The 14,165-nt window shown below is 38.8% G+C and overlaps 2 protein-coding genes across 2 annotated transcripts; one reads left to right on the plus strand and one right to left on the minus strand.

Moving 5' to 3' along the window:
- Positions 1-368: 368 nt before the first annotated feature.
- On the plus strand, positions 369-1,193 carry cdk5r2b (cyclin dependent kinase 5, regulatory subunit 2b (p39)). The gene has a single exon (XM_063005711.1). The coding sequence runs from the start codon at positions 369-371 to the stop codon at positions 1,191-1,193; it is 825 nt and encodes a 274-aa protein (XP_062861781.1).
- A 4,584-nt stretch (positions 1,194-5,777) lies between these two features.
- fev (FEV transcription factor, ETS family member) lies at positions 5,778-9,705 on the minus strand. The gene is made up of 3 exons (XM_063006392.1): positions 9,657-9,705; positions 8,448-8,519; positions 5,778-6,337 (listed from the first exon to the last, which is right to left on the minus strand). Exons 1-3 carry the CDS (start codon positions 9,703-9,705, stop codon positions 5,778-5,780), a joined length of 681 nt encoding a protein of 226 aa, XP_062862462.1.
- Between the last annotated feature and the right edge of the window lie 4,460 nt (positions 9,706-14,165).

Raw genomic sequence — 14,165 nt, forward strand, 5'->3', positions numbered from 1 at the left:
TACATACATTTGTCCTCTTGACTCTTGTTATTATGTAATAAACAATGATGAACCAAAGACGGAGTGTTTACCTGAAGCTGCTTTGGTTAAGGATTAGTGGCTCACCTTAGTGGAACACAAGCTAAATTAAGCTCTTTCAGGCTAAAACAGGACTTGCTCAAGTGTTTGTGTAATCGCTGGTGTACAATTGGTTCAGTGCCATTGTCGATCTTCCTTACGGCTCAGTCCTGGTGGGATTAATAGAGGAGTCGACCTGCATTGCTGTAGAGGGCTTGTGTTTGCGTGGACACCATTCTCTCAGAGTTTCAGTCTGACTGGATTCTAGTTTGATTTTTTTCTCTAGTTTTTGGTTGTATGCTGTGGAATTAATGGGCACGGTGCTGTCCATCTCCCCCTCATTAGGGAGGGAACACAGACTGATTGAAGAAGAAGAAACCAGGATTAGAAGCCTAAGCAAACCAAGGGTAATCATTTCGACTTTTGCGTTAAAGCTGGTCAAGCATAAAAATGGCATAAAGGTGAACCCACATCCTGTACAAGCTCAGACGGATGTAAAGAAATGCACAGATAAAACTAAGAATAAAACTGAGAACCTGGATGTGGTTCCATCTCAAAGGCTGGAACAACGGGAACCTCCAGTCGAAAAGCAGATCAACCAGACGGAGAAGCAACAAAGCCAGCAGGTCATCACGTCTCCGGTTCACGTCATCGTCCAAGCATCCTCCTGCGAACTTCTGCTCTGTTTGGGTCGATTCATTCGGTCTCGGTGCCTTAAAATCACGGATCTAACCGCGAACGAGGTGATCGCTTGGTTCAGAAATGTAGACCGATCTCTTTTGTTGCAAGGCTGGCAGGAACAAGGTTTCATCACCGCACCTAGCCTGGTCTTCGTCTACTTGCTTTGCAGGGAAACTGTCAGCAAAGACATCGAGAGTCCAGTCGAGCTCCACGGTGTGTTTCTGACCTGCCTGTACCTCACCTACTCTTACCTGGGGAATGAAATTTCCTACCCGCTCACACCCTTCATTGCAGAAGGTAATAAGGACGTGTTCTGGCAGCAGGCCCTGAATATCATCGATAAGCTCAGTTCCAAAATGCTCAGGATTCATATGGACCAGCGTTTCTTTGTAGAGGTTTTCCAAGAACTCAAAAGCGAAGGGGAGGTAAAGAAAGGTGGTGATAAGAACCACTGAAATTGTACAAAATGTCATTTACTCTGAAGTATTCTTTATTTATAATGTTCTATATTTTTATAGATTGTTGTTGGTGGATGGAAACACAGAGCAGAGATTTATTTTGTCACGTATATTTCAGATGCTTTGCATTAAAACTCCATGTCATCGTGACAGTCTTACAGTCTCACACAGTTATTCAAATCTGAGTTTAAAACAAACTAGTAAGTCGGTAATTAGTGTAAAGACATCAAGCTTTGAACTCTTACTACAAATAACATCTGACGTCTGAACTTCAGGTGGTAAATAAAGACTGGTATTTTTAGTACAATTGGTCCTAATCTCTTTATGTTCTAGTTCCACTGAACAGACACGCTGTTATGGTTGATCGGTGTACTGTACTTCATTTTTGTAGAAATGTTTTAGGTCTGTTCTCTGTAATCATTGTTTCTACACTCACTGTCCATTTTATCAGCTCCACTTACCATATAGAAGCACTTTGTAGTTCTACAATTACTGACTGTAGTCCATCTGTTTCTCTACATACCTTTTTAACCTGCTTTCACCCTGTTCTTTAATGGTCAGGACCCCCACAGGACCACCACAGAGCAGGTATTATTTAGGTGGTGGATGATTCTCAGCACTGAAGTGACACTGACATGGTGGTGGTGTGTTAGTGTGTGTTGTGCTGGTATGAGTGGATCAGACACAGCAGCACTGCTGGAGTTTTTAAATACTGTGTCCACTCACTGTCCGCTCTATTAGACACTCCTACCTAGTTGATCCACCTTGTAGATGTAAAGTCAGAAACGATCGCTCATCTATTGCTGCTGTTTGAGTCGGTCATCTTTTAGACCTTCATCAGTGGTCACAGGGCGCTGCCCACGGGGCGCCTCTGGCTGGATATTTTTGGTTGGTGGACTATTCTCAGTCCAGCAGTGACAGTGAGGTGTTCTAAAACTTCTTCAGCGCTGCTGTCTGATCCACTCATACCAGCACAACACACACTAACACACCACCACCATGTCAGTGTCACTGCAGTGCTGAGAATGATCCACCACCACTTAAATAATACCTACTCTGTAGTGGTCATGTGGGGGTCCTGACCATGGAAGAACAGCATGAAAGGGGGGCTAACAAAACATGTAGAGAAACAGATGGACTACAGTCAGTAATTGTAGAACTACAAAGTTCTTCTATATGGTAATAAATCCTTAAAATTGTAAATAGAAAGAACCATGTTAATGAGCCAAATCACAAGTTTCTGTTGTAGAAGTGGTACCAAAAGCAGACGTTACAGGAGCCTCCGCTCTCGTACCAGCAGACTCAGGAAGAGCTTTTTTCCTGAGACTGTTACCCTGCTAAACTCTAGCACACCAGTGTAAAAATATCACGGCACTTTGTACCACATTGAACTCTGTACTTTTTACACATGTATCATCTCACCTGTATATACCATCAGTATTTTGCACATGGCATTATTGCACTGTTTACACCAGCACAACAATAATGTATATACTGTATATATCTGCTATACTTATATACTATATTCTAATTCATTACCCATTCATGTATCCACTTTAGTCACCTTCCATTACTCTGTAAATACATATTAGTCTATACACTGTACAATCATCATTATCTGTTTAATACCAACATCATCTGTTTAATATTCTTATGTGTTCTCATTTCACTTATCTGGTCACTTCTGCACTTTAACTGTAATATATGTAAATAATCTCTATCTTGCACTTCTGATTAGATGCTACTGCATTTCGTTGGCTTTTTACTTGTTTACTCTGCACAATGACAAAGTTGAATCTAATCTAATCTAAAAAGTTGTATTACAATTTGTATGTTTATCATTTCTTATTTTCTGGTCTGTAACTGACTTCATGGACCTGTTTATTATTAAGTGCATGTCAGATCTATTTTTATTAGAGATAAAATGCACATTTACTTAAAAAAGTATTAACTCTTGGGACATGTAGGCCAGAACCTCCAGATTTTTTCCAGTATGTCACAAGAACCTGCAGTTTTTTTCCACTTTATGTTTTTGGAGGAATCTGAGAAGATTCACTGAACCCTTTCTTCCATGTAGTCAGTTACGTAACAGCAGCTAAACTTGGATTAGTAAAGATTAACTCTAACACTCATGCAAACCCTCCTTATCTAAGCTTCTTCAGCTAAGATTCAGCTAAGCTTCAGATCAGAACAGAGAGAAACATGAGTGCTCTTACTCGGGAGAAGCCGGGTTAACTACTGCCAGAGATTATGCAGGAATCAGAGAAATGTACAGAAAGAAAAGATCTACACCATGATTTCACTATGGATGATGCCTATCTTAATCTAATAGGTTCTACAGAAAACGTGCACCAAAATTTCAGCACATGTACAAAAAGTTCATGATGAAGTGCTGGATGATGCCATTGTTGGTCATAAATCTATGTAAAATAAATTAGTTCTCTAGCTTTATTTAATTAATGTGTTTCAGTCATAACAACTTCTAACAGGTGTAATAAATCAAATGCTATGCTTCCAACTTTGCAGCAACAGTTTAGGGAAGGCCCTTTCCTGTTTCAGCATGACTGTGCCCCTGTACACAAAGCAAGCTCTATAAAGACATGAAGAAAAGCTCAGTTTAAAGAAACTCCAGAGTCCAGACCTCAACCCCACTGAACAGCTTTGGAATAAACTGGAACATCAATTGAAGCTTTCTTGATCAACATCAGTGCCCAGCCATACAAATGCTCTTTTGACTGAATGGGCACAAATTCCCACAGACATACTTCAAAATCTTGTGAGAAGCCTTCTCAGAAGAATGGTTGCTGTTATACTGTATCTGAAAAGATCACATAGATGTCACTATTTTACTACCATTTGCTTTTGACATGGGGTTCCCAACAAGCTCATCGTAAGGTGTCCAAATACTTTTGGCCAAATAGTGTATGTGTCCAGTTCAAGTGAGCGAAAGGAACCAGGAGGTACAGTCTTCTACACCAGTGTAACTTATGTAGAACTTTTAATGTTCTAGCGCTCAATGCAGGAAATTCTTCAGCCTCACGTCTGGAGCTGTTGGGTCCAAACGAGGTCCTTTCAGATTTATTAGTAGATGTAACACTTCAATTCATGTTAATTTATTAATAATTTGTTTATGTGACGTCACTTTGAAGTCAAGATTTGCTAACGAGGACGAGGACCCCTCAAATATGATCAGCCTCGTTTCCTACCCTCACATCCTGAAAGAATAGAGCTAGAAATCAAGTAAAGGAAACAAGGGTGTGTGTGATTACCTCCGAAAATAATTTCACTACATCAAAAACTTGATTAAAAACAGCTTAATTTATTTAAAGAACAAAGTTGTCCAACACACATATCACTCCTGTAAAAACAAAAGTAAATGCCCCCTTGGTTACTTAATCAACCAGTAAACCAAAATAATTTGGTAAGCCAATTTAGCTCAATGCACACAGCCATGCCTGTAATCCAATCAGCATTCTCCAATCAGCCAGTCATGTGACAGTGGCACAATGTAGGAATCACCACAGTCCACATACCTGGCATATCTGGCACCTGACACAACCCTCTGCATTTTATTCAGACTTGGGACTGGCACTACGAGCGTACTGAAAAGTGCACTTCCCAATAACTAGGCTTTTCGGCTTTTCATTCCTCCCCCAGACACAGCCAATCGTGTCTGTGTAGCCATTCAATAGCACTGTTACATTCACACCCCGGATCTCAGCAGTAGTGTGGTAGCAGGTAACGTATTTTACCACTGCACTACCTGAGCGCCCACAGACACAGATCAAGATCTTTAATTCAGCTTTACATCAGACTGAAGGAAAACAATGAGTCACTATATGAGCATGACATGATTACTGGTACCAGATGGGCTGTTTGAATTTGAGTTTGCTGATCTCCTTGGACTATACACGAAAAAAAACATCCAGTGAGTTGCAGTTCTGCATACATGTGGATGACAGAGGTGAAAGGAGAATTACCAGATGGGCAAGTGCCTAGTGGCCTAGTGGTTAGCCTAGTGGTTAGGGTACTGGACTAGTAATCAAAAGGTTGCTGGTTCAAGCCTCACCACTGCCAGGTTGCAGCTGTTGGGCAAGGCCCTTAACCCTTAATTGCTCAGATTGTATACTGTAACTGTACTGTAAGTCGCTTTAGTAAGTTACTAGAACCAACCACTCTTTATAACTGTGGAGTCGAACCAGCAACCGCATTCATTTATAGACTCGACCTGCCTCATGTTAACAGTTTAGCCTGCTTCTGGTGGTGTGATGGAACAGCCTAACACCAAGTAAGCATAGTTGAAAACGAAGCCTGGTGAACACATGTGCTTCCCTTTTTGGCCATGACTGACCACTGATAATGATCTCAAACTGGTTCCATCATCTTTAAGTTTCTACCATAACACCAGGCAACGAGCTAAGAAAATACCAGAGAAGCTGTGTTAAATAAAGCTATTCAAATATTCTGTATCAGTCCACAAAGATCTTGAATCACTCAATGACAAAACTGCAGTAACTGAGGGGGCAATTACTTATTCACACCACAGCTGTAGTAGATTGAATTTAAGTCCAGCAGCCCCTCTCAATTATAGTGATTGTTGAGGTTGTTCAGGTGGTTGATGTTGTTCACACAGCTGAGATGGGCGGCACTGAAATGCCCGGGTGGCTGCAGGCTGTGGCTCGGGTACAGAGCCGGACCAGACCCGGTCCAGTACGGGAACCCAGCAGGACTCACCCCGGGAGCCACCAGGTTCAGCTTGGAGATTCCTGAAAATGGAATCGAGGCGAAGTTGGTGTGGAGAGTATACAGCGCCTCAGAGGATGACGAGGTTGAGGAAGAAGCAGTGGATGAAGACGATGGTTGGCAGGCCTGCGCCAGGCCCCGGAAGTCAAATCTGTAGGCGTAGCGTTTGCCGTGAACTTTGCTCATGATGTTTTTATCATAGTAGTACCGCAGGGCCCGGCTCAGCTTGTCGTAGTTCATGTTGGGTTTGCTCTTGCGTGCCCCCCAGCGCCGGGCCACCTCGTCCGGGTCGGTCAGTTTAAACTCGCCACTCGCGCCCTCCCACGCGATGCACGAGACGTTGGAACTGTCCGAGAGAAGCTCCAGCAGAAACTGCCACAGCTGGATCTGTCCACTTCCTGTACAAAAGCACACAGACAATACAGTGAGTACCGGGTGGCACGATGGCTCAGAGGGTAGCACTGTCACTTCACAACATGAAGGTCCTGGGTTTGATTCCCAGGTGGGGAGGTCCGGCTCCTTTCTGTGTGGAGTTTGCATGTTCTCCCCGTGTCTGTGTGGGTTTCCTCCGGGAGCTCCGGTTTCCTCCCACAGTCCAAACACGTGCAAGTGAGGAGAACTGGAGATACAAAATTGTCCATGACTGTGTTTGATATAACCTTGTGAGCTGATGAATCTTGTGTAACCAGTAACTACCTGTACAGTCATGAATGTAACCAAAAAGTGTAAAACATGACGTTAAAATCCTAATAAATAAATATATAGATACCAAAAGTATGTGGACATCCCTTCTTATGGCTGACTTTACGTGTTTCAGCCACAGCCACTGCTGGAGTGCCAAATAAGCTCCATAAACTATGACCTGGGTTTATAATTCTGGTGTGGAGGAACACCAGTGGTCAGAGCCCTGACCACAATCCCACCGAACACATTTGGGATGAACTGAAACTTTAATTGCGAGCCAAACCTTATTGTTTAGCATTAAAGCCTAACCTTAAAAATAAGCCCAGATTCTCACAGACACGTGTCCACATACATTTGGTCATTTCATGCAAATAAAGTGAGTGAACAAATAATCCATGAATTATTCTTAATTAGTAAAAATATTAAATAATTCGTAGGAATTTTCAAATGATGTTATTTACTAAAAAAAAGTATTTCTTTTGTAAATAATTAAATAAATCAATCAATATAAACGAAGAGCATCAAATGTGTTATTATTTAATTTCATAAATACATAATAAAGCCGTCGTTCCCGGTGTTTGTTTTATAGTGCATAAGAAAATCCACAAATAAAAAAAAACGATTATTTGATGCTGCTTTGAATAAAAAATATGAACAGAAAAGTGTTTTCAATAAACGTTTAATTAAACTGTATAAATCAATAGAAGCAAAAATAATCAGTAATAAAAATAATCCATTTTTAATCTTAAAAAATAAATTCGCTTTTTAAGTATTTGGGAATTATAATAAAATTACACTGTGTTACTTTTAATTTAATTTAGTATCAGTAATTACGAATATATAATTATTATTATTTCATTGGTGGGAAAAAGAAATGAAAGAGTTTATGATTTCTGAAAATATTTAGTATATTTAGTTTTTAATTCTTAATGTTATTATTTCTGAGTTGAATCTTTTTAGAGGCATAAACCTTTAAAATAATGAAGAATTATTAAATAACTATAGCATAAAAATTATTCAGATTTGTTCAGATTTTATTGATTAAACGTTAAAATTATTATTATTATTACTGTTGTTGTTGTTGTTGTTGTTAATGCATTTTTTCAATGTGATTAAAAATATTTTTAATAGGACAATATCAGTACCAAATCTCTTTACACCATGAATATTAATGTTTAAACATTCTATTGAAAAGTGTTTATTAAAAACGGAATAATTATGTTATGTTTATTTCTAATTATATTTTAATGTTGCGTTTACTCAGACGTGTTATTCTGGTTGACAGTTTTTTATTGTAATCATTTTTTTATTATTTACACTTTTAATAAATCACCGTAATGCATTTGTTCGTATTTATAATATGTGAAAAGTCGCATCTCGTTTTTGCTCAGTTTATTAGATTAATATTCATACATAAATATAATAATAATAATAATAATAATAATAATAATAATTAGGCTTTTATTAACTGAAACATTTAGATTTTATATGTATCTTTTTATCTTTTTATAATTATCAAAATGCTTGTTTTCGATTATACGAAATGTTAATATTTTTTTCTAAGTGGATTCAGCGCTGATATAAAAAACGTGCAATTTAATTTATTTTAGTTGAAATAGTTTCTAAAATGTAAATCTGTAGAAACGCTACAAATTCTGTGCGCATGACAAATGTTCGATGTGATTTAGATAAAGAAACAGAAGCTTTAAATATAATAAACAGAATTGTGTGAAAGATCGATCTTTTTCTTTATAATGAAAAAAATCTGTAGAATTTATATGTACAAAAGTAATATTTCTATATGTATATTTAATGCTCTCTTACCTTTTTGTACTCCTGCATTGATGGGGGTCCAGGAGGAATTTTTACTTTCCTTTAACACATTTTCTGTTGGATCTAAAAACACAGATTATTGTGATGAAGCAAAACGCTCAACATTACAAATAATTACAAAGTACAATAACATTAAATATAAGATTATGTTCATGAATAAAATATAGGGAATAAAGGAACAAGAATAATAATAATAAGAATAATGCAAAACCTTTGTGTCAGTCAAGTGGAAGAACAAAAAAAGCACTAAAATATCACAAAAAGAAACCCGACTATGGGAAATAAAACCATTTGAAAATACTCATACCATCTTAAGTGGACAGTCTTAATAATCCATAACCAGACTAAAGCATTACAAATAAATTAACAGAGATAACGGGTTTTAAAAATACAACTATCAAAAGTAGAACATTATAAATACATCATAAATGTTATAATTTATTATCTAATTATTTGTTTCAAACGTCCTGGTCAAAAGCAAGAAGAAATATTCTGAGATGATGTGCAGAATGAAAGAAATCCAAAAAATACTGATTAAAATGAAATTAATCTGGATAAAATAACAAAAGAAAACATCTTTCTGATGTAAAAAAAAAGATGTGAAATAAAGAAATAATAAATACAGCATTAATAATGCTATTGAGTGCAGCAATGTAAGCAATAAATAAAATGAAAACGGAGACAGAAAAGCAAAAGAGGCAAAATATAAAAATACGAATTAAAATGCTTTAAAATGCAAATTATTCCGATTAAGCAAATAATAATAATAATAATAATAATAATAGTAAATGAAGCACAAGTAAAATTGTCTATACATTTAAGAAAGAAAATGTAAGAAAAACGTCCCGACATTATTAAAACACAGACTTGCGTCCAAAAAGAACCAACAACGTTTGGCTAAACGTCCATTTGAAAAAAATAAAATGTTTTATATTAGGTTAAAATGTCAGAATCCACTCTGAAAGACTGAGATGTGGAATAAGTAAGTGCCCCTTCTGGGAGGAACTTTTTGCTGCTGCGGTCAGGAAGCGCGTTCAGGAAAAAGGATTTCCGACATCCGACAAAAGAACCGGAGCCGCGCAGCATCAGCACCACTAACACACCCATCCCAATCCACAAGCTCACCACCTACATCTGCCCCTCTCTGACACCCTTTTCCTCTAAAAGAGTTTCCATTTTACACCAGAAAAGGCAGAATACCTGGGAGGTACATGTTAAACAGAAGGTTCGGCGTGAAGCTCTGTGGCATAGCCAGTGAAGATGGGCACCACGCTTTCATTCAGGCAGAGACAGAAAGAAAGGACGAGGGGAAGGAGGGAAGGATTTGTGGGGGTGGGGGGGATGAATATTTTTTATTAAACTTTATCTGAAAACTCTGATCTGGAATAAATGTGAGTCAGATTGGAGTTTCCAGGCAACTGTCTGCAGCTCCATCTCTGCAGCCGGCCCAATTTCCTCTGCTGCATTGCTTTAATTAAAGGAGCAATTTAGCTCTGTCATGCCATCTACCAACCTCAGAATAATAAAAGATCAAAGAAAGGGGGGCAGATTGCACCCGTCAGCCTTATCAATGCACCATCAGGCTTTAATAAAGTTGCTGCTGCAGTTTCTATGGAGCACTGAAGTGTTTGAGAAGAACAAACCGAGCTGTAGATCTTCTGCTCGCTTTGTAAACACACAAAGCCACAATGTACCATTTTTACTCCGTGTTTACTCCACATTTTAACCAGCTTTACATCACACGCTTCACTGCACCTCTGCAAACATCTTACCCCCCGACATCTGGCGTGTGCAATCCCAAAATCTAAAACAGGGCTCATAAATTTAAACAGTTCTTCATTTATAGTCATGCTGATGAGCCTAAGACAAACACAGCCTGGGTTTTATGACATAAGGCTCTGTATATGTGTCTATACGCACTATATTGACAAAAGTATGTGGACACTCCTCCTAATTATTCAGCTCAGGTGTTTCAGCCACACCTAATGCTAACAGGTGAATTGAGGAACCCCGCTGGCCTGCACCAATCCCTGGTTTTAACCCACCTTCAGCACCTTTGGGATGAATTGGAACATGGATTTTTAGCTAGTCTCTTTAAACATCAATGCCTAACATCAGAAATTATCTTTCAAGTAACTGGACAGGAAATCTCATAGTAATGCTCCAGATGATTGTGGAAAGCCTTCGAAGGAAAGTAGAGCTGTATAGAAAGGGTTTGGAATAGGATTCCATGATCTGGTGTCCATAGTTTTGGCCATATAGAATGATTTATGGATATAAACTTTATTTATTGAATCCATGAGTGCAGAAGAAAGACTTACATACAGAGACTTACATTCACAACTATTCACACCCCCTACCTGCCCCCCCTCCCCAAAACGTACACACACAAGCTTTGTCCCATTGTCTTACATTGCTTTAAATAAAACGAATTTGATTAAGTTTTTCTTATGTAAATGATTTAATGTCTGATTTTAATGTGCACAATGTGAGGGCAGACATTTGTTGGCTGAATAAGTATTCACCCCCTCCCCACCTTAACCAGAGTCAATAATTTGTTGAACCACTTTATAACTTAAGGTTTCTAAGGCTGGACATCTCATTTCAAAAAGCTATAATAGCCACTAGTCTGAGAAGGCTTCTCACAAGACTTTGAATTATGTCTGTGGGATTTGTGCCCATTCAGTGAAAAAAAGCATCGTACGCCTGGGCACTGATGTGGGTCAAGAAAGACTCAACTGATGTTCAACTGATGATGGGGCTGAGGTCAGGACTCTTTTTCAGGAGTTTCTTTAAACTGAGCTTTTCATCATGTCTTTATCGAGCTTGCTTGTGCACAGGGGTACTGTCATGCTGGAACAGGAAATGACCTTCTGTAAACTGTTGCTACAAAGCATATAATTTCCTTTATATAATTACATTTACATTTTCAGCATTTAGCACACGCTTTTATCCAAAGCGACTTACAGTACTGTGACAGTATATTGTCTAAGCAATTGAGGGCTAAGGGCCTTGCTCAAGGGCCCAACAGTGGCAATCTGGCAGTGGTGAGGCTTGAACCAGTGACCTTTCGATTAGTAGTCCAGGATCTTAACCACTAGGCTACAACTGCCCTGTGTAGTCAGGAAAACATGACATTGTTTATATGTATGCTAATGGAAACTCAATCACTGTCATATAATGAATTTATTACACATGTAAGTAATTGTATATAAAACACATACATTCGAAAGGCTGATGTGGAAAAAGTATTTGCCCCCATTCTAAACATTTTACTGATAGTTGTTTGAGATTCATTTCAGTCTGATAATGCATCTGCCTTGGGTGACCAGGTTCCCCCCACCACCACCACCACCCAACCGCCCCCATCCCCTTACACCTTTTCCATTGTTCAATATCAGATCACTCAGCACCACAGATTGATTTTTTTATTGCATCATGCCAGTGTAAACAGATCAGCTGTACAGAAGTCACACTGCAATCAAATACACAAAATAGTCTCCGTCTCTCATCCTCGTGTAGGCGTGCTGGGTGCCTCTGGCGTCCCAGACTTGCTTTAGCTGCCTGAGTCTTTAATATCGATCGCAGGCAACTTAAAACAAGCCTTGAATGCTAGATAAGTTCTCGTAGCTCTCGGTGTCTCTGAAACGAGAGGTTACAACATTATTAGCATGACTTCTCTGTATGCACAATGGTAATGAGAGGACATGTGGTGCATGTGATACTCCTGCAGTTTACTACACTTGCCCACCTGGGTTCGAATCTCAGGAGCTGTACAGACACAACATCGCTTCACTGTTGCTGCAACAGTGACTCCTACTGTCTGGTCAAGGAGCCTGCACGAGTGGTGAAGGAGTACTTTAGTATAGCATGTTCCTGTATTTAGGAATCCATCACTGTCTGAGGGGGCATACGATTATCCAGCATAGATGTTATGCTGGATAAGAGGTAGTGGTATGGAGCGCTCACCATGGATTGTGCAAGCTCACCACAATCTGTCTTGGGTTGGGATTCACCCTCTTGAACCTGCAACCTGATTCCTGCTGTCTGTTCTGTTCTGTAAGAATCTGTAAGAGGAGACGTATTCTAGCTGCTGCCCCTATACAAACTGCAAGGATGTAGGCAACCAGCAGAGGTCGCCAGAGCGCACACTTAAATTGAGTATATCCAGATTGGGACTGTGCAAAAAGAGGAAAAAATACAAAAAAAAAATAGCACAACATGAAAAGAACTCTAAATAAAGAATATCTGTGTGCCAAAAATCTTAAAATATGTGGACACCAGACCATAAGCCAAAACCATAGGCTTTAATATAAAGTTGCCTTCCTGATTTATGGCTATATTATTATCCACTGTTCTGAGAAGGCTTTGGAGTCTGTGGGAAGATTTTGGAGTCTGTGGGAATTCAGCTGAACGAACAATTTAAGACAAAAAGGCCTGGCTTACAATTACAATCAATGTTCCAATTCATCCCATAGATGTTTAGTGACATTGAGGTCAGTTCTCTGTGCAGATCAATGGAGTTCCTCCACTACAGACGTATCAAACCGAACCTGGTCTTTGTAGACTTTGCACGCCACACGAAGGTTTGGGATCATGCTGAAACAAGAAAGGGCCTTCCCCAAAATGTTGCCCAAAGTTAGAAGCATGTAATTCTTCATAATTTAGCTAATAAAAATACATTCAAGACATGTAGCTAGATTTAATTCTGCCAAAACACGTAAAGCTCCACATTAATTCCAATCAAGCACCCGACTACCCCTTATACTGCTGCCTACCTCATGATGTTTCCTTAAAACAAACCATGTCCACATATTTTTGTCTCTTTATTCATTTTCATTAATCCACAATAACTGTCAAACAGAAGCTCTAAGCTTTCCAACAGCATATCAGATCTCTACATCTATCAAATGCAGAAAAATTTTAAAATAGATAATTGTAAACAAACAAGCTGCTTTATATACACACACTGTATGATCACAAGTATGTGGACAACCCTCCAGTAACTGGGTTTGGGTGTTTCAGCCACACCAATTTGAAATAGGGGCGTAAAATTAATCACAGGCCTTTCATGTTCATGAATGTTTACTTGGTCTGGAGGAACTTCAGTGGCCTGCACAGATCCCTGACCTCAACCCCACTGAACACCTTTGGGATGATCTGAAAGGTTGATCACAAGCCAGGCCATCTCGGCCAACATCAGTGTCTGATGTCTCAAACACATATACCAAAAAAAAAAGATGCTGTAAAAGTACAAATAAATAAATAAAATAATTGTTTTTCTTTCTTTTAGTTTCATTAAAATGAATAAAAATGAGTGAAATTTAATATATGTGGGCCAGACATCTATAGCAGCATGATTGATTGTGGCCAAAGTCCTGCGATGGATTGCCGTCACAGTGTTTCCCTGTTGAACCATATTAACTGTGACCCTGACCAGGATGAAGCGAGTGATGAAAATAAAAAATATATACATATATATTAATTCATTCATTTATCTGTTTTACCACTGATCTGTAAGCCATTAACATAATTCATCAAATTCTTTACTGCCCTACATGTGGCCACTTATTTGCTGGCATATATACCATGTAGATCAGTGCTAATACCAGCAATTCATCATTCATTTAAGTGCAATTATCATACACCACAAGACCACACATCCATATTTACAACTACACTTACTCACCTGAAACTCAAATCTATAGA

This window comes from Trichomycterus rosablanca, chromosome 12 (assembly GCF_030014385.1).
Source record: "Trichomycterus rosablanca isolate fTriRos1 chromosome 12, fTriRos1.hap1, whole genome shotgun sequence".
Classification (NCBI taxonomy): Eukaryota; Metazoa; Chordata; class Actinopteri; order Siluriformes; family Trichomycteridae; genus Trichomycterus; species Trichomycterus rosablanca.